The 26,832-nt window shown below is 45.0% G+C and overlaps 1 protein-coding gene across 2 annotated transcripts; it reads left to right on the forward strand.

Annotated features, from left to right (window-relative positions):
- Nucleotides 1–5,544: 5,544 nt before the first annotated feature.
- Nucleotides 5,545–26,832, forward strand: ntn4 (netrin 4). Of its 2 annotated transcripts, XM_029761390.1 has the most exons (10): nucleotides 5,554–6,149; nucleotides 6,906–7,447; nucleotides 13,095–13,367; nucleotides 20,518–20,644; nucleotides 20,830–21,015; nucleotides 24,046–24,259; nucleotides 24,416–24,510; nucleotides 24,828–24,896; nucleotides 25,473–25,646; nucleotides 25,783–26,832. In XM_029761390.1, the coding sequence occupies exons 1-10, from the start codon at nucleotides 6,092–6,094 to the stop codon at nucleotides 25,920–25,922; spliced, it is 1,878 nt and encodes a 625-aa protein (XP_029617250.1). In that variant the 5' UTR covers nucleotides 5,554–6,091; the 3' UTR covers nucleotides 25,923–26,832. The 2 variants fall into 2 exon arrangements, with proteins under 2 accessions (XP_029617251.1, XP_029617250.1); XM_029761391.1 differs by lacking the exon at nucleotides 25,783–26,832 and having other exon boundaries at nucleotides 5,545–6,149; nucleotides 24,416–24,461; nucleotides 25,473–25,579.

Here is a 26,832-nt window from a genome sequence, read left to right on the forward strand (position 1 = left end):
ATTGAGAAGAAGAGCTCGAAATATTTATGTACCGCCACCTAGTGTACTGAGGGGCAAAAATTAAGAGACATGATTTACATTTCCATGTTCATTGCTCATTGCGACAGATATTTTATCGGAAAATGTTATAGATAAGTAAAGGACAGTAAACTATTATATTTATCCATATCCATCTTCAAACGGTTGCATTTTTATTCAAAAGACTGCCCATGTGTATGGGACAATGGCGCCCTCTGGCGGCTATAGCGGTTATCGTGTTGAGTACTGCACCTCGGTCCTCTTCCAAAAAATCTTTGGGCTGTGATGTGACTTATTTACTGTCAATGAATGTAATCTACCTAGATAAAGCTTTACTAATTTCTATGTAACGCAGCAAATAAACAAATTCAATGTTTTCAAGCCAAACCCCAGTCTTCAGCCATTTCCCAGGAGGAGTGACCCATCAATGGAAACCACTGGTGTCCAAGGATATTGTAATTGAATTAAAAACATTTGAAACAAGATTTGAAATCTGCATTTAATTTCAAATAAAATATTTATTTATTTTCAATAAATGAATATATTTTGTCTGGAATTGCATGAAGAACTTATGGCATAGAGGTAAACTGTCATATCTGGGTCTGTCTGGCAGCTCTCTTTACTGTTACTTAACCATTTGGCAAGTTTGAACTTGAGATCATGAATAATACTTAAAACAGCAAGGGGTAGTTTAAGTGGAAATTCCTCTGAAATTACACTAAACTGTCTTTACATTACTGAAATACTGATGTCCTTACATCAATGTTAATGTGTTTGTGTGAGCATGTTCAGGTATGGGTGGGTGTGTGTGGGTGTGTGTGTGTGTTTGTGTTTTGTGTGTGTGTGTGTGTGTGTGTGTGTGTGTGTGTGTGTGTGTGTGTGTGAAATCAAATCAAATGTTATTCGTCACATACACATGGTTAGCAGATGTTAATGTGAGTGTAGCGAAATGCTTGTGCTTCTAGTTCCAACAGTGCAGTAATATCTAAAAAGTAATCTAACAAATTCACAACAACTACCTTATACACACAAATGTAAAGGGATGAATAAGAATATGTACATATAAATATATGGATGAGCGATGGCTGTGCGGCATAGGCAAGATGCAGTAGATGGTATAGAATACAGTATATACATATGAGATGAGTAATGTAGGATATGTAGACATTATTAAAGTGGCGTTATTTAAAGTGACTAGTGATACCTTATTAAATGGCCAGAGATTTGAGTCTGTATGTTGGCAGCAGCCACTCAATGTTAGTGATGGCTGTTTAACAGTCTGATGGCCTTGAGATAGATGTTTTTCAGTCTCTCGGTCCCAGCTTTGATGCACCTGTACTGACCTCGCCTTCTGGATGATAGCGGGGTGAACAGGCAGTGACTCGGGTGGTTGCTGTCCTTGATGATCTTTTTGGCTTTCCTGTGATATCGGGTGCTGTAGGTGTCCTGGAGGGCAGGTAGTTTGCCCCCGGTGATCTGCAGACCGGACTACCCTCTGGAGAGCCTTGCGCTTGTGGGCGGAGTAGTTGCCATACCAGGCGGTGATACAGCCCGACAGGATGCTCTCGATTGTGAATCTGTAAAAGTTTGTGTGTTTTAGGTGACAAGCCATATTTCTTCAGCCTCCTGAGGTTGAAGAGGTGCTGTTGTGCCTTCTTCACCATGCTGTCTGTGTGGGTGAACCATTTCAGTTTGTTTGTGATGTGTACGCCGAGGAACTTAAAACTTTCCACCTTCTCCACTACTGTCCCGTCGATGTGGATAGGGGGATGCTCCCTCTGCTGTTTCCTAAAGTCCACGATCATCTGCTTTGTTTTGTTGACGTTGAGTGAGAGGTTATTTTCCTGACACCACACTCCAAGGGCCCTCACCTCCTTCCTGTAGGCCGTCTCGTCGTTGTTGGTAATCAAGCCTACCACTGTAGTGTTGTCTGCAAACTTGATGATTGAGTTGGAGGCGTGCATGGCCACGCAGTCATGGGTGAACAAGGAGTACAGCAGAGGGCTGAGAACGCACCCTTGTGGGGCCCCAGTGTTGAGGATCAGCGGGGTGGAGATGTTGTTTCCTACCCTCACCACCTTGGGGCGTCAGAAAGTCAAGGACCCAGTTGCACAGGGCGGGATCGAGACCCAGGGTCTCGAGCCTAATGACGAGTTTGGAGGGTACTATGGTGTTAAATGCTGAGCTGTAATCAATGAACAGCATTCTTACATAGGTATTCCTCTTGTCCAGATGGGATAGGGCAGTGTGTAGTGTGATGGCGATTGCTTCGTCTGTGGACCTATTGGGGCAGTAAGCAAATTGGAATGGATCTAGGGTATCAGGTAGGGTGAAGGTGATATGATCCTTCACAAGTCTCTCAAAGTACTTCATGATGACAGAAGTGATTGTTACGAGGCGATAAAGGGCATGAAAGGGCATTGTGAGTGCGTGTGTGTGTGTTTGTGTGTGTCTGGTTGTATGAACAGACATACACCTAGGTATGTATCATGGGAAAACTCTTATACTGTTAAAGGAGAGTTAAACTATCACTAATCATGAGCTGCTGCATGCATGACCTAGGATAACACTGACATGTCCCATTGTCTATTGTATAATAGATATGCAGGGATGAAGACTCATGGGGAAGATGGAAACAGAAGTGCAGGATATAATCCAGGAGAACTAGAGCTCTCAGCAAAACAGAGAATGAAAGATATTACACAGTATGCAGGTCTGCTCTGGTGTGCTCCGTGGAGAGTAGCCATGCTGGGCTCATTGAGGTGAAGCGGAAAGCAGCAGAGAGGAGGCGGGTTGAGGGCCTATCAAAGAATTAGAGCAGGAGATCACTGAGCTAGAGGAGGGGGGGGGGGGCATTGAGGGTCAGAGCCCCACATCATTCCTGAATACTAATGCAGCTCCATGACTTCACTGTCCTACTGTATAATGCGCATCACCAGCACTGACCACAGGAGGGCAACATGTACATAGACACTGTTTGTTACTTAGCTCAAATTTCACAATATTTGGAAACGTGTAGCCTATTGCAGAGAGAGAATATGCTACAATCAAACCCCATATCCTAAACAGCACTGTCACCAGCTACGCTTTTATATAGGCCTAATGACAAAATGAGAAGTTATAATATTATTGAGATTTTGCCTATATTAGGCCTACAATAAGATTTATTGCTGTCATTATTAAAGGGATATTTTGGGATTTTGGCAATACCCTTTATCGACTTCCCCTGAGTCAGAAGAACTCGTGGATACAATTTTTATGTCTCTGCGTGCAGTTTGAAGGAAGTTGATAACTAGCGCTAGTGGAGCTTGCTAACTAGCATTAGCGCAATGACTGGAAGTCTATGGGCATCTGCATGCTAGCAGATACCTACAGACTTCCAGTCATTGCGCTAACGCCAGTTAGCATTGGCTCGCGAAACTACCTCTTACTGCCTTCATAATGGACATAGAGACCTAAAAATGGTATCCACGAGTTCGTCTGACTCTGGGGAACTAAGTATCCCTTTAAGAGTCCTTTGGAAACGGAAGCAGGACTATGGTAGGCTATTAAAAATTAATCTAGGAATTAAAAGGCCAACCCCTGGTATAATCATCTCTGCATAGGGCAGGGCAGTTCATTAATTAATTGGTACTGCATAAAACAGATCAGTTAATAATTCTCAATAGGCTTGCATTCCACTCCAATTAGCTGGGATTTTGTCGGGATAGGCCATCAGTAGCATATTGTCAACATAGCCCACAACATATCCACAATTTGGAAGTAAGTGCCCAGTGAAAATCTCTCTTTTAAAAGTTAATATTAATCGCTTTGACTCGTCCTACACTCGTATTTGTGGCCAAAACATAAATGGGAGAAAAAACACTTCAAAACCCCAACCTCAAATTTGTATCTCAAACAGATGTTTCAAAAATGCTTGCTATTTCCTCATATAACATGACGTCATCTCCTTGAGGAGGATGAGCTGGCCTATCAGTGTTCTAGAGGAGGATGAGTTGGCCAATCAACGGTCTACTTGCGTGAATATTCATAATGTCCAGTACACACACACCATTCTGTTGTTGGGGTATGCCCACACCATTCCAACACAGAAAAGCTGCTGTTTTAACATAATTAATAAAACATCTTGTAAGGAAAACTATTTCACTCATATTGTCAGTTATTATAGGTCATATTTCATAGAAATCTGGAAACACTGGTCAGTTACTTTAGTTTAAAGTGAGTCACTAGCTAGGTTGCCATCAAATTGGTGACAGATTTTCTTGTGAATATTCTAAAATCTGCATGTAACGCCCTGGCCATAGAGAGGGGTTTTTGTTCTTTATTTTGGTTAGGCCAGGGTGTTACATTGGGTGGGCGTTCTATGTGCATTTTTCTATGTTGGTTTGTTTCATTGATTTTGGCCGTGTGGCTTCCAACCAGGCACAGCTGTAGGGTGTTGTTGCTGATTGGGAGTCACACATAAGTACCTTTTTTCCGTTGGGGTTTTGTGGGTAATTGTTTCTGTTTTGTATTGCACCTGACAGTACTGTTTGGCTGTCGGTTTTCTTGTTTTGTATAGTGTTCTTTCGTCCATTAAATTACGTCAATGATGAACACTAACTCCGCTGCGCCTTGGTCTACTCTCTCTCCCGACAGCCGTTACACTGCATAAATAAAATATGCGCATTTGATGTGTATTCATTAAAATGACTTGTGCTAAAAGTCTGTGTGTGATGACATTGTGCACATAAAAATAACTGTTGCGGTAAAATTCCCATGTACATATGAAAAAAATACAAGTTAAATGGGTTTCCATTGTATTTTCAACTCTACTGATGTCACAAAACATGTGTTATATAGCGAATGTGCCCACTCTGGTATTGGCATGTGTGCTCTAGCCACCAGCTCGCAGATACAGTTGTGGGTACAGTCTACACATGATAAGATTATTATGGCCAAAAGAGGGAGATTGTTTAAATGTGTCAAACGGCAGCCAAGCATGGATTCATCAAGTCACCAGAATAAGATCCTCGATATTAATTGGAAAGTAGCATCAAGCTCATCACCTTGCACTTTCACCACCCTGTGAAGTTCATCATTTATTTCATCTGTAGCCTAATAAACTGTATGCTTTCCCGAGTCCTAGTAGGATGACCACATAAACATGTCATCCGTGACTCCAAGTTTACTTCGATATGATGGTTATATCAATATTTGGTCATAAAAGCGTTTACACCTTCATTTCTCGCATAATACATTAACCTACACAAAAATATCCAACCTCATATTTTACCGACAAAATTAGCTTTTTCCATCAGACATGTTGTACATTTTGTTTTAGCGGACATGTAGGCCTACTTTATTCGCATAAATAGGTTGGATGGAAACGTGGTTAGTCTCCTTTCTAAAAAGGGGCAACTATTTCCCCCAATGTGAATCCTGTTCAGCTCACGAACCTCAATAATTCTGGACCCTGGGCTTTGTTATTCTGCGTTCCTTTGTTTTGTTTACACGAAGTGTCAATAAACTTTTTTTTATCCGGATGAGTGTCTGTGGATTGGAGAGGTTGGGATGACCACAGCGTGCCAGCTCTGACCTGACACTAACTGGCTCCACACTACCAGGGATGTTCCTTTAAAGAGAAAAATGCAAAGAGACGGGGCGGAGCCGCAAGCCCGCTGTCACTCTCTCAGTATTCCATAGTAGACTCACAGTATATCTTCAGGCTATTAGCAAGCAAATGAACTGTAAGGTAGAAGGTCCCGACGAATACGAGAGAACGAAAATCAGTCCTCGGCTTTTGCAGAAGTAAATGCGGCATAATGGAATACTTTTCCCTGGGTGTCTGAACCTTCTGTGTTGTCAAACTGGGGACTTTGTTCTTCTTTGATCATATCTGATTGTTATTGAAATGGATAGTATAACCTACACTGGCTTTGAACCTTGGCTTTACATTCGCGGATGAAATCTTGCATCTATTTGCCACTTGAATAACACCAACGCGGTGTCGCGTTGCCTATTCACAAGGCTGCTCTCTAGGTATCTCATAGGCTAACCTCTTCTTGGGAACACTTGCTCTTGGGTCGGAACTATGATGTGGACTTTGTTTGCTGTTTTTACCTGTACTGGACTATCTGGTATTCTTGCAGGTTTGTATTTTTTCTTTAAAAAAATAACCCTGCTCCTAGTCGAATTGGATTCATAGGCAGTGTATTCATTGTGTGCAACAATGTAGCGTTCCCGCTGTCTCCGAACAATACGCGTGATAAGTGCAGCAACGGTGACAAAAGTATTTCCTCACGCTCCGCTCTGTTAACCACCTCGGGTCAACATTCTATTTGTGTGGAGGTGAAACTCGTGTCTCATGATATCATTGAGATTTTCTCTATAATGTAGAATGTTTTCAAACGAAACACAAAGACACTGATGTTTTTATAACTATGTAATAACCTCAAAAGACCAATACGATGAAGGCTACTGTGAGCTACCATCCATTGTTGACTGCCAAAAATAGATTTGGAATACCTGCCCACATTATAAACAGAATTGTTGTGTTATATAAAAACATGAACCCCCGTTGTGAACAGAACGGCCCTTGTGTGTATGTTGGCAGTGGAGAGGACTCTTAAAGATGGCAGTGTTGCCCAGAAGGTGTTTTTACATCCCATGCGCAATGCATCTGGAACACGTCTGGAGTGCACATTCTCCTCCCATAGCTTCCCAAAACCTGATCTGTGTCAAAGTCCACATTGAAGCATTCAAGTTAAGACTTTAGATTCAAGTTTAGATCACACACACACACACACACACACACACACACACACACACACACACACACACACACACACATCCTCACCCTCCTCCTCCTCCTTCCCCTATAACCTGTCCTTTCTCTCTTCCTGTAGATGTGGGTCGTGTAGGGGGGGTAGCCCCTCGCTGTGAGAGCCAGGCGTGTAACCCCCGAATGGGCAATCTGGCGCTAGGCCGCAGGGTCCTGACCCAGACCGTGTGTGGCTACAAGGGCACCGAGCCCTACTGCTCCTACTCTGACCCCTCCTCCTCCACAGCGCCCTGCCCCCCGGCCAGGTGTGGGGAGTGCAACGCGGCCCTCCCCCTGCAGGCCCACCTGGCTGCAGCCATGGCCGACTCCTCCTTCCGCCACCCCAACACCTGGTGGCAGTCGTCCGGGGAAGTGGAGTCTGAGACTCTGCAGCTGGATCTGGAGGCAGAATTCATCTTCACCCACCTGATCATGGTGTTCCGCTCGTCCCGCCCTATCGCCATGACACTGGAGCGCTCGCAAGACTTTGGGCAGACCTGGAAGACATTGCAGTACTACGCCAGGAACTGTAGTGCCACCTTTGGACTGGAGGAGGGAAAGGCAGTGCTGGACGGGGCCCCCTGCACCTCCAAATACTCTGGAGCTTACCCCTGTACCAGGGGAGAGGTGAGGAGGGCTTTTGTGTGTGTGTGTGTGTGTGTGTGTGTGTGTGTGTGTGTGTGTGTGTAGACAGACAGACAGACAGACAGACAGGACTGTCTGAGTCTGAACCAGGTGTTAGTCCAGGCAGCAGCTCAGACTCACACCTCTAGCCGTCCAGGATGTGTCCTGTCATGGCACCTTACTTATGGACGGATGAACAGCTGGAAGGAAGGAGGGATGATAGATGTTGGCTACTGTACTACACACAGGAGTGTCCACTCCACTTCCCCCATTCATAAAGCTAACCTGCATATTCCCCTGTGTGTTTAAATCACGGGTCTCTAATCTAAATACAGGTACTAATCAAAACCGTGATGAGTTGAGTCAGGTGTGTTAGTGCTGGGCTGGAACTCCAGTCTGCGCACCCTAACCTCTCTACAGCTCTCTACGGCCTGGGTAGTCCATAGTACCCATGCCAGCAGCAGCACTACGGGGGATAGTGTTATTACTACAGAAGGGTGGTTATCAGGTGGGTGTAGGGATTATGTGACAAGAAAGGGTTCCTGGCAGCTCCTTGATGTCTAACTGAAACAGTGTGTGAGGGGTTTCAGCTCCTACCAAGGCAGAGCTAACAGTTCACTCAGTGCAGGGAGATCAGGTAGTGCAGGGTTCCCCGACTGGCGGCTCACAGGGCCGGACTTGGTGGTTTATTAGGCCCCCCAAGTTTTCTGAGAATAATAAAAAACAATATATATATATATATATATATATATATATATATATATATATATATATATATATATATATATATATATGTGTGGATGTGTTGTTGTTTTTTTGTCGGACATAAAACACTGTAAAAACACCAGGAAATCAGCTCCAAGTAATTTTCATTTTGAAAATCTATTCCCAAGTATTCCCATGCATAATAGAGAGACACGTGATCGTAAACAATTGTAAGCAAGGTTTGAAATGATTATGTTTTTGTCAAATATTATATATTTTTGGGCTTCTTGCAGTCAATTTGCAGTCTATAAAATTATTTCCAATTATGTTGCGGCCCCCCGACCATCCGCTTAAGACAAAAATGGGCCGTGGCTGAATCTAGTTGATGATCCCTGATGTAGTGCATGTTGACTCTGTAATGAATCTAGTTGATGATCCCTGATGTAGTGCATGTTGACTCTGTAATGAATCTAGTTGATGATCCCTGATGTAGTGCATGTTGACTCTGTAATGAATCTAGTTGATGATCCCTCATGTAGTGCATGTTGACTCTGTAATGAATCTAGTTGATGATCCCTGATGTAGTGCATGTTGATTCTGTAATGAATCTAGTTGATGATCCCTGATGTAGTGCATGTTGACTCTGTAATGAATCTAGTTGATGATCCCTGATGCAGTGCATGTTGACTCTGTAATGAATCTAGTTGATGATCCCTGATGTAGTGCATGTTGACTCTGTAATGACTCTAGTTGATGATCCCTGATGTAGTGCATGTTGATTCTGTAATGAATCTAGTTGATGATCCCTGATGTAGTGCATGTTGACTCTGTAATGAATCTAGTTGATGATCCCTGATGTAGTGCATGTTGATTCTGTAATGAATCTAGTTGATGATCCCTGATGTAGTGCATGTTGATTCTGTAATGAATCTAGTTGATGATCCCTGATGTAGTGCATGTTGATTCTGTAATGAATCTATTTGATGATCCCTGATGTAGTGCATGTTGACTCTGTAATGAATCTAGTTGATGATCCCTGATGTAGTGCATGTTGACTCTGTAATGAATCTAGTTGATGATCCCTGATGTAGTGCATGCTGACTCTGTAATGAATCTAGTTGAGGATCCCTGATGTAGTGCATGTTGACTCTGTAATGAATCTAGTTGATGATCCCTGATGTAGTGCATGTTGACTCTGTAATGAATCTAGTTGATGATCCCTGATGTAGTGCATGTTGATTCTGTAATGAATCTAGTTGATGATCCCTGATGTAGTGCATGTTGATTCTGTAATGAATCTAGTTGATGATCCCTGATGTAGTGCATGTTGATTCTGTAATGAATCTAGTTGATGATCCCTGATGTAGTGCATGTTGACTCTGTAATGAATCTAGTTGATGATCCCTGATGTAGTGCATGTTGATTCTGTAATGAATCTAGTTGATGATCCCTGATGTAGTGCATGTTGATTCTGTAATGAATCTAGTTGATGATCCCTGATGTAGTGCATGTTGATTCTGTAATGAATCTAGTTGATGATCCCTGATGTAGTGCATGTTGATTCTGTAATGAATCTAGTTGATGATCCCTGATGTAGTGCATGTTGATTCTGTAATGAATCTAGTTGATGATCCCTGATGTAGTGCATGTTGATTCTGTAATGAATCTAGTTGATGATCCCTGATGTAGTGCATGTTGATTCTGTAATGAATCTAGTTGATGATCCCTGATGTAGTAGTGCATGTTGACTCTGTAATGAATCTAGTTGATGATCCCTGATGTAGTGCATGTTGATTCTGTAATGAATCTAGTTGATGATCCCTGATGTAGTGCATGTTGATTCTGTAATGAATCTAGTTGATGATCCCTGATGTAGTGCATGTTGATTCTGTAATGAATCTAGTTGATGATCCCTGATGTAGTGCATGTTGATTCTGTAATGAATCTAGTTGATGATCCCTGATGTAGTAGTGCATGTTGACTCTGTAATGAATCTAGTTGATGATCCCTGATGTAGTGCATGTTGATTCTGTAATGAATCTAGTTGATGATCCCTGATGTAGTGCATGTTGATTCTGTAATGAATCTAGTTGATGATCCCTGATGTAGTAGTGCATGTTGACTCTGTAATGAATCTAGTTGATGATCCCTGATGTAGTGCATGTTGACTCTGTAATGAATCTAGTTGATGATCCCTGATGTAGTGCATGTTGACTCTGTAATGAATCTAGTTGATGATCCCTGATGTAGTGCATGTTGACTCTGTAATGGTACTGCTCCACAGGCTTTTCCCTGGTAGGATTGCCTACATGTAATTTTATGATCCGCTGTATCGTACATCCAAAAGCAGTCTTCCCCCGTGAGTGGTGTGTGTGTCCATGCAAGTGTGAGCATGTGAAAGTGTGTATGTGTTTATTTGAGGGACCCAGCTACTATAAGATACATGAGTCATGTTGTGATGTGCGTGCAATGCATGTTTGTGTGTGAATGCTTGTGTGTTTTTGTGTGTGTGTGAGGGAAGCAGCGAGACACTGTGATAGTAGCATGACCTGTACCCTCTAACCTCTGTCTGATGACCCTGAGGTCAGGGGAGGGGTCCAGACTCCAGAGTCCTTTCAGCTCCTCATCACAGAGCCTGTTATACTAAACCATTCTCCACTCTCTCTATCGCTATGGTTACTGTAATTATCATGTGATGTTCATCATTAACTAAAACCATAATTCTGACAGCTCAACTGTCTGTGGCCTGTCTGGTGATGACAGCAAGGCATGTACAGAACTGTGTGTGTGCTTTACCCTGGGAGCTGAGAGCTGTGCTCTGTGTGTTATGTTCATACAGAGGGCAAGGTGCAAAAGCAAATATGCCTACCCTGTCAGGCTTTCACCTACTAGCTCAATGTGTCGTGTGTGTGTGTGTGTGTGTGTGCGTGTGTGTGTGTGTGTGTGTGTGTGTGTGTGTGTTTAGTCAGTGTTAAGTGTTTGGGCTCCTGCAATCAGATAAGTGTTTAGCTGTGATGGATAGCAAGAAGGAGGGAGGAGGAGGAGTGTCTTAGCTTGGAGCGATACTGTGAGGGAGCAGGTATTCTCAGCTTCCCCCCTCCTTTATCTGATGAACATTAAAAAGCATGTCATCTCTTGTGCTGAGAGCTGAACATGTTCATCTGAATGGGGGAAAACCTGGGAGGCTTGTTCAGGTACTAACTGAAGAGGTCTCGTTAGTCTCTCTGTTGGAAAGCTCAGGGCTCCTTGTGTTATTTATGAGGTCAGTTGGGCTGGAAGAGTGTGTGTTTAGGTGTTATAGAGACTGGGACCTCCTTAGGGAGGGAGCCGTCCAAACAGAGCCCCACACACACCTCTCTCTCTCTGTCTGTCTGTCAAGGAGGAAGTGCCGTTGCCCTGATGGAAGTTGGTCCTGCAGGCGAGACGGCCCATCCCCCTCCTCTCGCTCGCTCTCTCCCTCCATCAATGCCCATTGTTCCTGTTTACCAGAATACAGTCCACAGCGCTTTGATGGAATTAGGGCTGTTAAAGCCAGTCTTACACTGTTTTTCAGACTGTAACAGGAAGAAAAGATTATGAGCGTAGAAATGCCACATGCTCCCCTGACTAAGATTTCTGTGGGACTGCTCCTCTGTTTCTATGGTTTGGGACACCATACCCAGACAGTGACTTGACATTTCATAAAAACTTTAATGAGAGACTTACTTTGTTTGTTTGTTTGTTTGTTTGTATGTGTGTGTTAGAGTTTGCTTTCGTTGTGTGGGTTGCATGAAGTCTGTGCCCTTCTGGAGAATCCAGAAGGCCTCTTGTGGAATTTTTGCAGGGTATGGGAATGTTGATTGGTTAAGTGTGTGTGTAGTTGGGAATGTTCATTGCATGTTGTGTGTGGAGTTTGGGATTGTCCATTGGGGATGTGTTTGTATGTGTGTGTGTGTGTGTGACAGTGTTGCTGCGGTGTCGCCAGGCTATCGCAGAGCCTTTGTCCAGGGCTGAGTTATGTGGGGCTGCATCTCTTGCTTGCTCTTTTGTCTCGTCCTCCTCTCCCGCGGACTGGCGCCCCTTGCCCTATTTGTTGTGTTCCCTTAATTGCGGAACACAATGCCGTGACTCTGTGACCTATTCCAACAACAGGGAACTTAATAGTGCTCCTCCCATCACACCCCAGGCCAGCCATACAGCCAATGGAGACACAGCATGGGCTTGACTCACAAACACACACCCCTCACCCAATGATATCTATATCAGGGATACATACTCTCCTCCAATAACACTCCCTCCCAGCATCACACACTTCCTTCAATGACAACTAACTCCCCTTAAACAAACACACTTCTGCCCCAGTGATATCTGTGTCCGAAACACACTTCTGCTCCAGTGATATCTGTGGCAGAAACACACTTCTGCTCCAGTGATATCTGTGGCAGAAACACACTTCTGCTCCAGTGATATCTGTGGCAGAAACACACTTCTGCTCTAGTGATATCTGTGGCAGAAACACACTTCTGCTCCAGTGATATCTGTGGCAGAAACACACTTCTGCTCCAGTGATATCTGTGGCAGAAACACACTTCTGCTCCAGTGATATCTGTGGCAGAAACACACTTCTGCCCCAGTGATATCTGTGGCAGAAACACACTTCTGCTCCAGTGATATCTGTGGCAGAAACACACAGCCCTCTCAGGAACACAGTTCACCCTCAACAACAGCAGCAGTGTAAGCAGGTTGCCATAGGAGCAGCCACCGATGTGATGGCAATTGTGCTTGGGCTGGGGGGTAAAATGGAGGGATCATCAATTTAGGGATGCAAGACTCAGTGAGAGAGGAAGAAAGAGAGACAGAGAGAGCGGTGCAGAAAAGAAGATGTGTTGTCACCAAGTCTTGCATAATAACATAGTGCCACTAACTCGTATCGTTTTGACTGACTGTTGGATTGGTTGATTGACAGGTGATCTACCGTGCCCTCCCCAAATGGGAAGCTCTTGACCCATATGGCGTGGCAGGCCAGGAGCAGCTGAGGGTGACCAACGTGCGCGTACGTCTGCAGGAGCGCCAATCCTGTCCCTGCCAGGCCAAAGATCCCACTGTTGGAGTCCCGCCCACCCAGCACTTCGCCATTTATGACCTCATCGTGAAGGGCAGCTGCTTCTGCAACGGGCACGCCGAGCAGTGTGTCCCCGCGCCCGGTTACCGCCCTGTCAGGGACAGAACCAACCACGTGGTGAGTGTGTGTGTCTGTGTTTCTGTCTGCGTATCTTACTGTCTGTGTGTGTGTGTAAGTGCGTGCATACCCGTGTTCATGCATGTGTTTTGTGTATCAGTCATTAGCATAGTGATGAGGGCTATCACCTTTCTCTGTCCCACTTCCTGTGCTGGGCTTGCTCTGTCTGGGTAGATAAATAGCTGCCTTTCCTGTGATCCAGATTACAAAGGAGATGTTGATATTGATTCAGCACTGGGCTAATGATGGTGTTGAAGTCTAAAAAAGTGTGCGCGCGCGCTGATAAAGGTGTGAATGGACATGGCTGATTCACAGTGTGTAGATGGACATTAGAGATGCAACGAGCGTTTTCAGTCTGCCTGTGGAACGCCTATCTCTGCCATCTCCACAAGCAGTTCTGCCCAACGCCTTTTGAAGCAGAGCGCCTATTCTATTGCAATCAGCAGGCCCAGAGAGCAGGGAAAGTGAGTGTGACAAAATAACCTTTAGACTGCAGACACAGAGACAAAGACATAGACACACAGAGACTGTCTGACTGTGGGTAACTATAACTTTGTGTATGAGTGTTAAGCCCACAATAGCAGTGTCTGTGGCAGTATTACAGTATCTAGGAGCTTGTATGTTTGCAGCCGGTCAGTCTGTCTCCTCTGTGTGAGCCCACTGTAATCAGAGGTGTCTGTCTGTCATCCTCCCCCATAATATCACTGGCTTATCTAGTAACGTCGTGGACTACACCTAGTTAACCTAGTTTGGACTTGACTCTATCTAGGCTACAAAAGCATCCTCAGAATGTGTTTGAAGCTTTTTAATGTTCATATTCTAAACATTAGGTTATATCACAACACGACCTAACGTTGTAGGAACGTCGGTGTGTCGTGTGATATGCGGGAGAGTTGGGTAAACAAGCGTTGAGACGGGGGACGGTATGAGGTTATATAAGTACTTTCCCTTTCCCTCTCTCTCGCTCTCTCTCTATCAGCAGTTTGTTTTCTGTCTCTGTTTCGACCCAGGACGGTCATATCTACCAAACCCAAACAACCAGAGCACGACAAGACAGTGAGGAGAGATTAGAAGCCTGTAAACACACTCAAACAAGACGGGAGGGTGTGAGTTTGTGTACATGTTTTCCTACCTAATCAGAACCAGAATGTCCTGACAAGGCAGGAAAACAAGACACTTTTTGAAAAGTCAAGACTTTGTTCATGTCCTGAATTTGTTAAAATGCTATTTTAGGCTTAAGGGTTAAGTTTAGTGTTTGGGGCTAAGATCAGGGTTAAGGTTAGGGTTAGGTTTTAGGTTAGGAGTTAGGGTTAGGGGGTTGAGGTTTAGGTTAGAGTTAGGTTAAGGGAAAATAGGATTTTGAATGGGAATATATTTTTACTCCCCAAAAAGTCCAGAAAATTCTGAGTACCCCTCGCCATGGCACATGGAATGAGGCGGGGTTGGTTGTGGGCGGAGTCGGGCCTGTACCAGCCCCGCCCACCACACGTTTTCATTAGTTCATTCGCATTCCACCACACTCTGCTTTTTGATATGTCAGCACATACAGTACCATTCAAAAGTTTGTAAACACCTACTCATTCAAGGGTTTTTCTTTATTTTTACTATTTTCTACATTGTAGAATAGTAGTGAAGACCTCAAAACTATGAAATAACACATATGGAATCATGTAATAACCAAAAAACTGTAAAACAAATTGTTCAATGTAGCCACCCTTTGCCTTGATGGCAGCTTTGCACACTCTTGGCATTCTCTCAACCAGCTTTATGAGGTAGTCACCTAGAATGCATTTCAATTAACAGGTGTGTCTTGATAAAAGTTAAGAATATATTTCCTTCTTAATGCGTTTGAGACAATCAGCTGTGTTGTGACAATGTAGGTGTGGTATACAGAAGATAGCCCTATTTGGTAAAAGACCAAGTCCATATTATGGCAAGCACAGCTCAAAACAGCGAAACCACAGTCGGTCATTACTTTAAGACATGAAGGTCAGTCAATCCAGAAAATGCCAAGAACTTTGAAAGTTTCTTAAAGTGCAGTTGCAAAAACCATCAAGCACAATGATGAAACTGTCTCTCATGAGGACCGCCACAGGAAAGGAAGACCCAGAGTTACCTCTGCGGCAGAGGATAACTTCATTAGAGTTAACTGCACGTCAGATTGCAGCCCAAATAAATGCTTCATAGAGTTCAAATAACAGACACATCTCAACATCAACTGATCAGATGAGGCTGTGTGAATCAGGGCTTCATGTTCGAATTGCTGCAAAGAAACAACTACTAAAGGTCACCAATAATAACAAGAGACTTGCTTGGGCCAAGCTACATGAGCAATGGACATTAGACCAGTGGTAATCTGTCCTTTGGTCTGATGAGTCCAAATTTGAGATTTTTGGTTCTAACTGCCGTGTCATTGTGAGACGCAGAGTTGGTGAACGGATGATCTCAGCTTGTGTGGTTCCCACTGTGAAGCACGGAGGAAGAGGTGTGATGGTGTGGGGGTGCTTTTTTCAACAGGACAATGACCCAACACACCTCCAAGCTGTGTAAGAGCAATTTGACCAAAAAGGAGAGTGATGGAGTGCTGCATCAGATGTCTTGGCCTCCACAATCACCCGACCTCAACCCAATTGAGATGGTTTGGGATGAGTTGGACTGCAGAGTGAAGGAAACACAGCCAACAAGTGCTCAGCATATGTGGGAACTCCTTCAAGACTGTTGGAAAAGCATTCCAGGTGAAGCTGGTTGAGAGAATACCAAGAGTGTGCAAAGCTGTCAACAAGGCAAAGGGTGGCTACTTTGAAGAAACTCAAATATAAAATATATTTTGATTTGTTGAACACTTTTTTTTGCTTACTACATGATTCCATATGTGTTATTTCATTGTTTTGATGTCTTCACTATTATTTTACAATGTAGAAATACCTTTTAATGAGTAGGTGTGTCCAAAGCTTTGGCTGGTACTGTAGATGCAACAGAGTAGCTAGCTAGTTAGATGGCTAACATTGTAGGTTTATAGAGTCATGTCTAACAATACAAATCATTAATTTCTAATCCATTTTTTGGGTTCATCATTTCTGTTGGCTGTAAATACTTTTTATACATGCTTATGCTGTTAAAGCAATTCATTTTTTCACACATCGAAAATTTTTGTTTAGTCTGTTCCTATGGTTACCGGTGCCCTTTCTTCTGTTTTCTGGAGTTGTGGAATTTGCGGTTTGCCTAATTGAAAGTGATGCAAACTAATACAAATAGTGGAATCATGCTATATTTGGACTAGATAATGCTAAACAAGGTTGGAATGTTGTTACATAATTTAATATGAAATACAATAATGAATTAGTTTGACAATATACCCCCATTTCATGGGTGCACAATCTCTAGATAAGGCTGGACAGTGCATACTGTATGCCCCAAAGCAATTATGCAGTCTTAATACATCCACAGTGGGATTTCAATTTTTTTTGTTGTTGTTGTAAACAGGTGTGGCCTAACAGTGAAATGCTTACGCGCAGGCCCTTCCCAATAATGCAGAGAGAAAGAAAATAGAGAAATAATAGAAAAATAAAACACAATAATAAAAGTAATAATAGATACACAATTAGTAACGATAAATACATGGGGTACCAGCACCGAGTTGATGTGCAGGGGTACGAGGTAATTGAGGTAGATATGTACATATAACTACGAATAAAGTGACAGATAATAAACAGTAGAAGCAGCGTATGTGAGGAGTCAAAAAAGGGAGTGCAAAAAGGGTCAATGCAGATAGTCCGGGTAGCTATTTGGTTAACTATTTAACTAACAATTTAGCAATCTCATGGCTTGGGGGTAGAAGCTGTTCAGGGTCCTGTTGGTTCCAGACTTGGTGCATTGGTTGCCGTGCGGTATCAGAGAGAACAGTCTATGACTTGGGTGGCTGGAGTCTTTGACAATTTTTAGGGCCTTCCTCTGACACCGCCTGGTATAGAGGTCCTGGATGGCAGGGAACTCAGCCCCAGTGATGTACTACTAGGCTGTGCGCACTACCCTCTGCAGCGCCTTGCAGTCGGATACCAAGTAGTTGCCATATCAAGCGGTGATGCAGCCAGTCAGATGCTCTCAATGGTGCAGCTGTTGAACTTTTTGAGGATCTGAGGACCCATGCCAAATCTTTTCAGACTCCTGAGGGGGAAGAGGCGTTGTCATGCCCTCTTCTCGAATGTGTTGGTGTGTTTGGACCATGATATGGCCAAGTTTCCAAGAAAAAGGATATTACAGTTCTTCAGGTCCCGTTGATAGGATAGTCTCAAGCGGAGCTCGTCCAGTTTGTTCTCCAGTGATTGTACATTCGCCAATAGAACAGAGGGTAGAGGCGGTTTATTTACTTGCTGCCATAGTTTCATCAGGGTGCCCGCACGTTGGCCTTTATATTGCCGGATTTAGGGTCTGGTGTGAGCAGTATGTCGTGTGCCGCCGACTCATTGAAGTAGAAATCTTCATCCAAATCGAGGTTAGTGATTGCTGTTCTGATGTCCAGACGCTCTTTTCGGTCATAGGAACCGATGGCGGAAACATTATGTACAAAAGTTAAGATCAGCTCAAACAAAAAACAAAAAATAGCAGTTCAGGAGCCAGGATTTTGTGCACCCATGATTTCAACAGTTTTTTCTGTTTATTGTCAAACTAATTAATTATTGTATTAAATCTTAAATTCTAACAACATTCCAACCGTATTTAGCATTATCTAGTCCAAAGCTGGCATGATTCTATCCACTATTTGTATGTTTGCATCAGTTTTAATGAGGGACTTGAAATTCCACTTTTGTGGCTAATTGTTAATGTGGCTAGCTTCACATTGGTAGGGACAAGCGTGTACCAGGGCCGCGTTCAGCAGGAGGACTGACACAACGTTGGCCAACGTTCAGATATAAATGTAAAATGTAGAACAAACATGCCTCTGACTTAAGAAATCATGTCAGTTCTATTCATGGCATTTGAGTCTGCAACGTTCCAAAACGTTTTTTTACTGAACATGCCCAGGCGAACCCATTGAGCAACACGAACCCAGCTCTGCGCATCGCTTGTCTGGAAAGCCTGAGCAAATGAAACCGTGTGGTGGGCGGGGTAGGCCCCGGCTAGGGGCCTCTCGAAAATTCATCAAAACTAAGCTGTGTGTGTGTGAGCAAGTAAGTAAACCCAATAATCAGTGGCCTTGATATTGAGGGCTATTAGTGCCCAGACAGTTTTGTCCAGTCCAAAGTGTTTTTTTGGGAGAAACAGTGTTTTTGTTGTTGTGTTGCAGGGCTCACAGGTCCAGACCCCATGGGAAGGTGATAATGGTCTGTGTGAGCCACTCTGAGTTGACCACAGAGCCTGTTTTTGGCCCACATCCAACCCTCTGGGCCCATGTTCAGCTACTGGAGAGTTAGCAGCAATTAGCATAGCAAGCGGAGAGGCAGTAAGAGTCTCTAAAGGCTGTAGAGACTTGCACAGTAACTGTAGTCTGAGAATGAGTCTCTGGAGAGGTGTTGGAATTTAAAGACTGCACCTCATGGAGAGTATTGTGCTATACAGGTGTTTGCCTGAGTACACACACACGCTGATGATCGGATTAACACACACACTTATCATGTTGTTTGGATGAATACACACACACGCTGCTGATGAATGACTTAATTTCACATTGGCCCATAAAGCTTTTGATGTGTGAGGGGAAATGGGCGTGAGTGACGCCCATCCTCTGGGTGTGGGGCTGTCAAGGTCTTCCTGAGCACCCCTCTGTACCCTCTGCCACCCCTCCCTGTCCATGTCCAACAACCGCTTTATCAGAGGGTCAGAGTGTTTGAAATACAGGCCTGTCAAAACAGAACACAAGCTCTTGGAGATTGGGGGGTGGGGGGGTGGGGGGGGGGGGCAGGAAGGAGTGTGCGGGCATTTTATTTGTGTGCGTGCCGGGAGCCTGGGTATGTATTCGTGTGTGTGTGTGTATTGGTGTATGTGTATGCGCTAACTGTCCCATATTAAGCAGGCAAACGTGAAATTGTTTGGAATACCAGCTGTCTGGAGCTTGGCCAATGTCTCTCTCGCTCCTCTCCTTCCCCCCTTTTTCTCTTCTCCTCTCCTCCCCCCTCTTCTTCGCTCTACTTGCCTCCTTCCCCCTTTTCCACAATCAATTATGGTTACAGATGATTCCATTCTCATTGATGCAGTTATGTACACAGAGTTCCTTCACTCATTTTCTCTTTGTTTGTCCAATCCAGACCTACCACATCCATTTCTCACACTGTCTTACCCGTCTGTCCTTATCTTCCTCCATTCTCCTGGTTGATGGAATATGGTTGGGGTTATGTCTTGGGCTGGCACAGTGGCTGGGGTTGAGTTTGAGATAAGGTTAGGGTTAGATCTGGGGTTAGTGCAAGGGCCTGGGATATGTCCCAGTTCCGGTAGCTACAGGTCTCTCCCATGCCTGTGTTTAACCCTCTGTGTGAGCGTCTGTGCAGCATAGGGGAGAGGGCATTTTGAGGTAGAGGACAGCAGCCTCTATAGCCATACACCGTGGGAAACTGAAACTACCGCAGGGGTTGGAGTGTGTGTGAGCGTTTGTGTTCAGTGTGTGTGCATGCGTCTGTGTGCTTGAATGTGTGTGTGTGTGTGTGTGTGTTCAGGCCTCTCTCTGTGTCTCTGTTCCCCGCACAGAGGCACTGTAACCCAAACAGATAAATAGCTACCTCAGATGCCTTGTCAACCTCCCACCTAGAGTACATCATTAACCCGCGTGCATGACATTCCAACTCACAGGAATGACAAGGAGACTGTTATTGTGCTCTCAGCGCTGCATATTTCCGTGCTCACACACACACACACACACACACACATACACACACACTGTCCTTTTCAGGCTCCTTTCGTCACGAGGCCAATGTTCATTTCCAGCGATGAAGCCAAACAATCAGTCTCCATTCAGCAATTACAGGACAAGACCTGAAAGAGAACAGGCAGGGGAGCCCCCCCCCCCCCCGACCCCCAGGGGTTAGACTTGGGGTGCTGCTGCGCTCACGTGGGAACTGCTCTCTCCCTTACACTGACCTCTTTGTCCCCCTTTCCTCTCCCTTCCTCTCCCTTTCTCCTCCTCTCCCTCTCCTCTCCCTCTCCTCTTCCTCTCTCTCAGGTTCATGGGAAGTGTGTGTGTAGGCACAACACTGCAGGTGTTCACTGTGAGCGCTGCGCTCCGCTCTACAATGACCGACCCTGGCAACCTGCGGACGGACTCACAGGGGCTCCACACGAGTGCAGGAGTGAGTGACACTACTGCTATTCACTATACACTAGGGCCAGGAGTTCTATCTGAGGATGGGATCTGGTCAGGAAAAACTCATGGCCCCACTTACAGCCATCATTGATCATGATGACCAATCAGTGCCTGTTTAGAGAAGATTGACAGATATCTGTGATTCTGATGTCCCGCCCTGTCTCCCTATAGAGTGTAAGTGTAACGGGCATGCCCAGAGCTGCAGTTTTGATTGGTCGGTGTGGCGGGAGTCTGGCCAGCGCAGCGGAGGGGTGTGTGAGTGTCTACACAGCACAGAGGGACGCAACTGTCAGAGCTGTAAGACTGGCTTCTACAGAGACCCCCAGAGGGCGCACACGGCCCAGGACTCCTGTAAACGTAAGAGAAACTCACGCACTCCATATGTCTAAGGCGACAGCTCAAAGAACTTCAAAGATTTCAAGTAGTATTTGAACCCATGTCTGACTCACATTCACTGGCTAGCTCTATCACCCACTCACTGACTCAATCACACAAACACTCACACACATAAACACACACTGTAGGAATCCAGAAAACATGAGACACATACACACTGTATACACCCACCCTTACTGGCAGAGCCAACTCATTTCTGTCCAGAATGCTGATGGCTGAGATCACAAGCCGAGACGTGCTGGATAACGTCGCTCCTGATGGGCACCTGGTTCTTTGTGTGTGTGTGTGTGTGTCAGTGTGTTTGTGTTGTGTCTTTCACACGGCCTACGCTCTGTCTGAGGATTACACATAGATGAATCATCAGACTGGGGCATACCTGGGACCTGAGTGTCACACACTCAGACTTCCTACCCTGACCCCTGTCCCTGTTGTTATGGCTGTTTGTGTTTTCTGTGAGTCACTGGAGTGGTTCGTCATCACTAATCAACACAGTGGTGGCTCATGTAAGGAAAAGGAAAGGGAAAGGGGGATACCTAGTCAGTTGTACAACTGAATGCATTCAACTGAAATGTGTCTTCCGCATTTGTGTGTGTGTGTGTGTGTGTGTGTGTTGTTGGAGCTCTGTGATGGGACTTAAGTAAACACCAGATACCCATCCATAAAGACGACAGTGGTTACATTCTCTGATTATCTGTCTGATTTGACCCAGTGAGCTCAGCCCCACAGTTATGCAGAAGGCTGGGGAGACGCTGGCTTGTGTGTGTGTGTGTGTGTGTGTGTGTGCGCGCGCATCACTGCATGCTTGTGTGCATGTGTTTAGGTTTGCCTTTAGGGAAGTCTGTAGCATGTTGGTATTTTCACATTGTCAACAAGTGAGAGTGGAACACATATTTGGGGAATGTTTGTAGACAGGACACATTTAGGAGGAGAACCCCAGTGTCAGAGCGAGGTTGAAATCTGACAACTGAGGAATTTCCCTCCGTCTCTAGGAACATATTTCCAATTCCAGGCATGGCGGAGCTCTTTAAAGAAAACACACAATCGAGCCGCAAACTCACATACACACAGTAACAATGAGCGTGCGTGTGTGTGTGAGATTAGTTTTTGTTTGTTTTCTAAGTTGGTGTGTTCTGTGGCTGTTCGGGCAGCTGCTCTGTCACGTATCACTACAGACCCATAATGTTCTCATTGTGAGAGCTCACTGCGTCAACACATACACACATACACCTCCACACATTCTCATCTCTAAACTCCAATAATTATACAATTAATGTATTAACAATGTCCTATTATACAACATGAGAGAGCGAGAGAATGAGAGAGGGAAAGTGTGTGTGTGTGCACCTGCGTGTGTGTGCGGATGGCTTTGCTGCTTCTAGGCTGCTATCACTTGAGGTGACTGAACACTACAGTCTCAACAGGGCCTCAATAGATGCTTTTCAGGAAGAGAAATTATTTGAAGTTGAAGTTTATTATCGTACATGGGGAGAACCCTGAAGAGAGAGACTGTCTCTCCTAGCTGCCCTACATATGCCTTTGGATTTAATGTCAGTGTAATGATTCCTGTCTTTATGTGTGTGTGTCTGTGCGTGCGTGCGTGTGTGTGTATGTGTGTGTGTGCCTGCATGGGTCTTTACAAGGTCTGTTGATAATGAAAGATACAGAATGAATGAAACTACAGATGCATCATATCTATTATTTGTTGCCCAGTGCGATAAGTGATAAAGGTACAGCCTTGTCTGGGTCTCAGACAGTAGAGCCTTGTGACATCATCTCCCTGCACCCAGACAGGGGAGGGGGGAGAGACACAGGGGGTCTGGCTCTGGTTAAATAGTAATTTACTGCCAGTGGGGTAGGATGGGGGGGAGGGCTTCAAGCATCATTAAACAACAGAAATAAAGCTCTACACCACCCCTCCTTCTCCCCTTCCCATCTCTCCCTCCCTCCTCTTCTCTCTCTCTAGTCCTCCCCCCTTGTATCCCTCGCTCCGATGAGTACAGATTTATGGTGATACTGATACTTTGGCTGTTACTCTCACCCCCTGCAAAGTTCTCTTGTAATTCACAGACTACTAGGACAGCAAGAATGTGTTTGTGAATTTATGTGTACATTTTATGTGGTGTGTGTGTGTGTTTTGAGCCTTTGCAAGTTCTGTGTTTTATAGGGGGGTTATGATGTGTGTGTGTGTGTGTGTGTGTGTGTGAGGTGGTTGTTGAGTGGGCAGAACATAGCACTGACTGTGCTTGTCCCTCTATCTTATATTGTTGCGGTCTGTTTAAAGAACACACTATCAGCCGAGAGAAGGGAGAGAGACAGGAGAGAGAACTGTGGAAGGTATTTGAGAAAGATGTGTGCGAGTGTGCGCATGCCTGTGCATTCCTGCGCATGTGCTTGGGTGCATGCGCATGTCGTATGCGTGTGCATGTGTCCTTGTGTGTGTGTGATGGCGATCTGATAAGACGATGACAGAGAGACCATTGTGCTTCGTGGTCCGGGACAACCCTGGACTGTTCCAGTCAGTCCAGAGTCCTTTGGGAAGTGGTCTCTCTCCCTCTCCCAGTCTTATCACTTCCTCCTCCAGGCTGGGCTACAATGAGGTGGCACGCTCTGGAGTGTGTCTATCTGTGTGACAGTTACGCAAAGGGGACTCTACATGACTAATAAGTGCCTAATAAAGTCATAGGTAGAAAAACAAAATATACTCAACTGGAAATGTTGCCAACATTAGGGCTCTCAATCTGAATGTGTGCAGTGGTTTACTTTGTGTGGATTTGATTGGCTGTGGTTGAGTGTGGTGGATTTAATTGGCTGTGGTTGAGTGTGGGTGGATTTGATTCGCTGTGGTAAGGTATAAATAGATCCAAATGAATGGCTGTGGTTTATTTGTGAGTAAATAACATTGTATTTGATTAGCTGTGGTGGAGTTATTGTTGTATATGTGACTGATGTGCCATGTCTCCCCTCTCTCTCTCCTCCCTCTCTTCCTCCCAGCATGTGGCTGCCACCCCCTGGGTTCAATACCCTTCCACCTGGGTGGGGGTTCTCTCTGTGACCCTACCAACGGAGACTGTGTCTGCAAGCCCGGCGTGGGGGGCTCCCACTGCGACAGGTGCATGGTGGGATACTGGGGTTTCCATGACTACGGCTGCCGTCCGTGCGACTGTGCGGGAGACTGCGATCCCTTCACGGGATACTGCATGTCTGGGTGAGTCATATATATATATATATATATATATATATATATATATATATATATATATACATACACACACACGTACACAAACACACTGTTGGATATGATATATATAATATTACATTTATATTAACAGCAAGTCTATAATGTGTGTGTATATGTGTACAGGTCAGATCAGGACCTGTATAATCTGGAAGGAAACTCCAGTGAGCTGGTGAGGATCTTTAGGGCAGACGAGCTCTTTTCTGCCCTACACTACTCAGGTTAGACATGGGGTCACCACCGTGTGTGTGTGTGTGTGTGATGTGGTATGCGGTCTGCTCCACAGCCCAGTGCCCAAGCTTTAATGGTTAAGTAGTGAAAGTTATGGTACATCCTTACAAGGGCAGAGAACAAAGATCTGTGTGTCTGTGGACAGTTTCCAAAATGTCCCTCTCCTCGATCTCCCAGGGCCTACAGCTGAGGGAGACACATTCCTCCTTGATCACACACACACACACACCCACCCACCCACACACAGAGCAGGTATCCGGACGGGATATTGGTGTGTAATATGTCAATGTGATTGTGTCCCCTGCAGAGAAATGTGAGTGTAAGGAGCAGGTCCTGGCTAACAGCAAACTCTTCTGCACCATGAAGTTTGCCTATGGTGAGTACTGATACATACATGAACAACAGCGAGAGAGTTGATGGTAATAACACCATATTTGTTTTTTTGCTTCCTTGGTTTCCACTGTGTTGTTTGTTTATTGATAACTCTATGTAAACAGTATTTTATTGTACAATAAAGGCTTGTTAAAAGTCAATATCTCTTTCCCTCTCTCTACCTATCTCTCTGTCTCATATCTCTTTCCCTCCCTCTCTCTTGTTCTCTCCCCCTCGTTCTTTCTCCATTCCTCCCTCTTTCTCTCTCCCTACCTCTCCTTTCTCTCCCTACCTCTCTTTTCTCTTCCCTCCCTCCCTCCCTATCTCTCTCCCCCTCTATCTTGCGCACTCTCTCTCCCCACTCTCCTCCCTCCCTCTCTCATTTCCTATCGTTCTCTCTCTCTCCCTCTCTCCTCCTTTCTTCCCTCTCTCTCTTTCTCCTCCCTTGCTCTCCATCTTTGTCTCTCTCCTCCCTCCCTCTCCCTCCATCTTTATCTCTCCTCCCTCTCTATCCCTCCATCTTTATCTCTCTCCTCCCTCGCTCTCTCTCTCCACTTCTTTCCCTCCCTCTCTGTCTCAGTGTTGAAGGTTAAGGTCTTGTCAGCCCATGATAAGGGCTCCCATGCTGAGTTGGAGGTGAAGGTTCAGAAGGTGTTGAGTCAGAGCACTAAGGTGAAGATCCAGAAAGGACGAGTTACACTCTACCCAGAGTCCTGGACCGCACGGGGCTGCACCTGCCCCATCCTCAACCCAGGCCAGTCTCACACACACACCTATGCACACACGCATTCACAGGCACACGTGTGCACACACGCACAGTTACGTACGCACACGCACACACGCAGGGCTGCTGAGCTAATGATGTCTCTGTTTATGCTTTGACTACTTAGGTGGGGAGTACTTGGTGGCGGGCCATGCAGACAGGAAGCAGAACCGTCTTATCGTCAACATGAAGAGCTTCGTCAAGCCCTGGAGAGCCAGCCTTGGACGCAAGGTCCTCACACTAATGAAGAAAGACTGCACCTGGTAAACAGACGGGAGGACACTGGGAGATGGACAGACTGACTGATAGATGGAGAGAGAGAGACAGAGAGAGGAGAAAGAAGACACTGCCATTAATTTGTTTTTGCCTTCTCTGGAGGGGGAGTTCTCTTATGGAGGTGGGGACTAAACAGACTATAAATGCCTGCCCCTATCTGCCCTGGGCCAATAAGAGTGTGTGGCTGGCAGAGAAAACATATAGAGACTCTATGAGCCTCTGTTTGAGTGACAGTTCAGCCCTCTCTTCCACGCATACATAGGCAGCCAGCCAATCCCTCGCTGTAGCACTTTAGCCCAGGGCAGAAGGGCCAATAGGATCATGGGTTGACCTCAAGACTGGACAACAGAAGGACACATTTGACCCTTTGTGACCCCTGTAGGAAGGCTTGTGGTGGATGGTGACCTGTGCCTCTTTCCCCAATGTGTTCTGTTACAACAAACTGTCTGTCCAGCTGTGTAACAGACACAGATGTGTACACACAGAAGGATGTTGAATAAGCCATACATGCCACTACAGGTGGTTGAGTCCAGGTGTGTTTGCGAATGTGTATGTGTGTTGTGAACTCTGTGTGTGTGTGTGTGTGTGTGGCTGCGTCTGATGAGCACAAATCCATCCAGCTTCAGTCCAACTGATCCGTTTTTGACTCTGAAATTTGGGCAGGATAACCTCTAGAGATAAAAAGAGTTCTATCACAACAACATACACCACTGAATATATATGACAATACACACATTACCTCCCAATATGTAATACTGCTGTGACCTACAGAGCCCTGAATTCATCTCTATTCCTTCCTATGTCTGCTCCTGTACAGTATTACTTGTATATATCTATAGAAATATGATGATGTCCTCTCTCTTTATTTGATGATGTGTTAATGTAATAATGTCATTCCGGT

This window comes from Salmo trutta, chromosome 8 (genome assembly GCF_901001165.1).
Source record: "Salmo trutta chromosome 8, fSalTru1.1, whole genome shotgun sequence".
NCBI lineage: Eukaryota > Metazoa > Chordata > Actinopteri > Salmoniformes > Salmonidae > Salmo > Salmo trutta.

Coding starts and splice junctions, on each gene's coding strand:
- ntn4 (XM_029761390.1), top strand. CDS start 6,092: ATGATGTGGACTTTGTTTGCTGTTTTTACCTGTACTGGACTATCTGGT. Junction 24,897..25,472: donor CACCATGAAGTTTGCCTATG/GTGAGTACTGAT, acceptor TCTCTGTCTCAG/TGTTGAAGGTTAAGGTCTTG. Junction 25,647..25,782: donor CTGCCCCATCCTCAACCCAG/GCCAGTCTCACA, acceptor TTGACTACTTAG/GTGGGGAGTACTTGGTGGCG.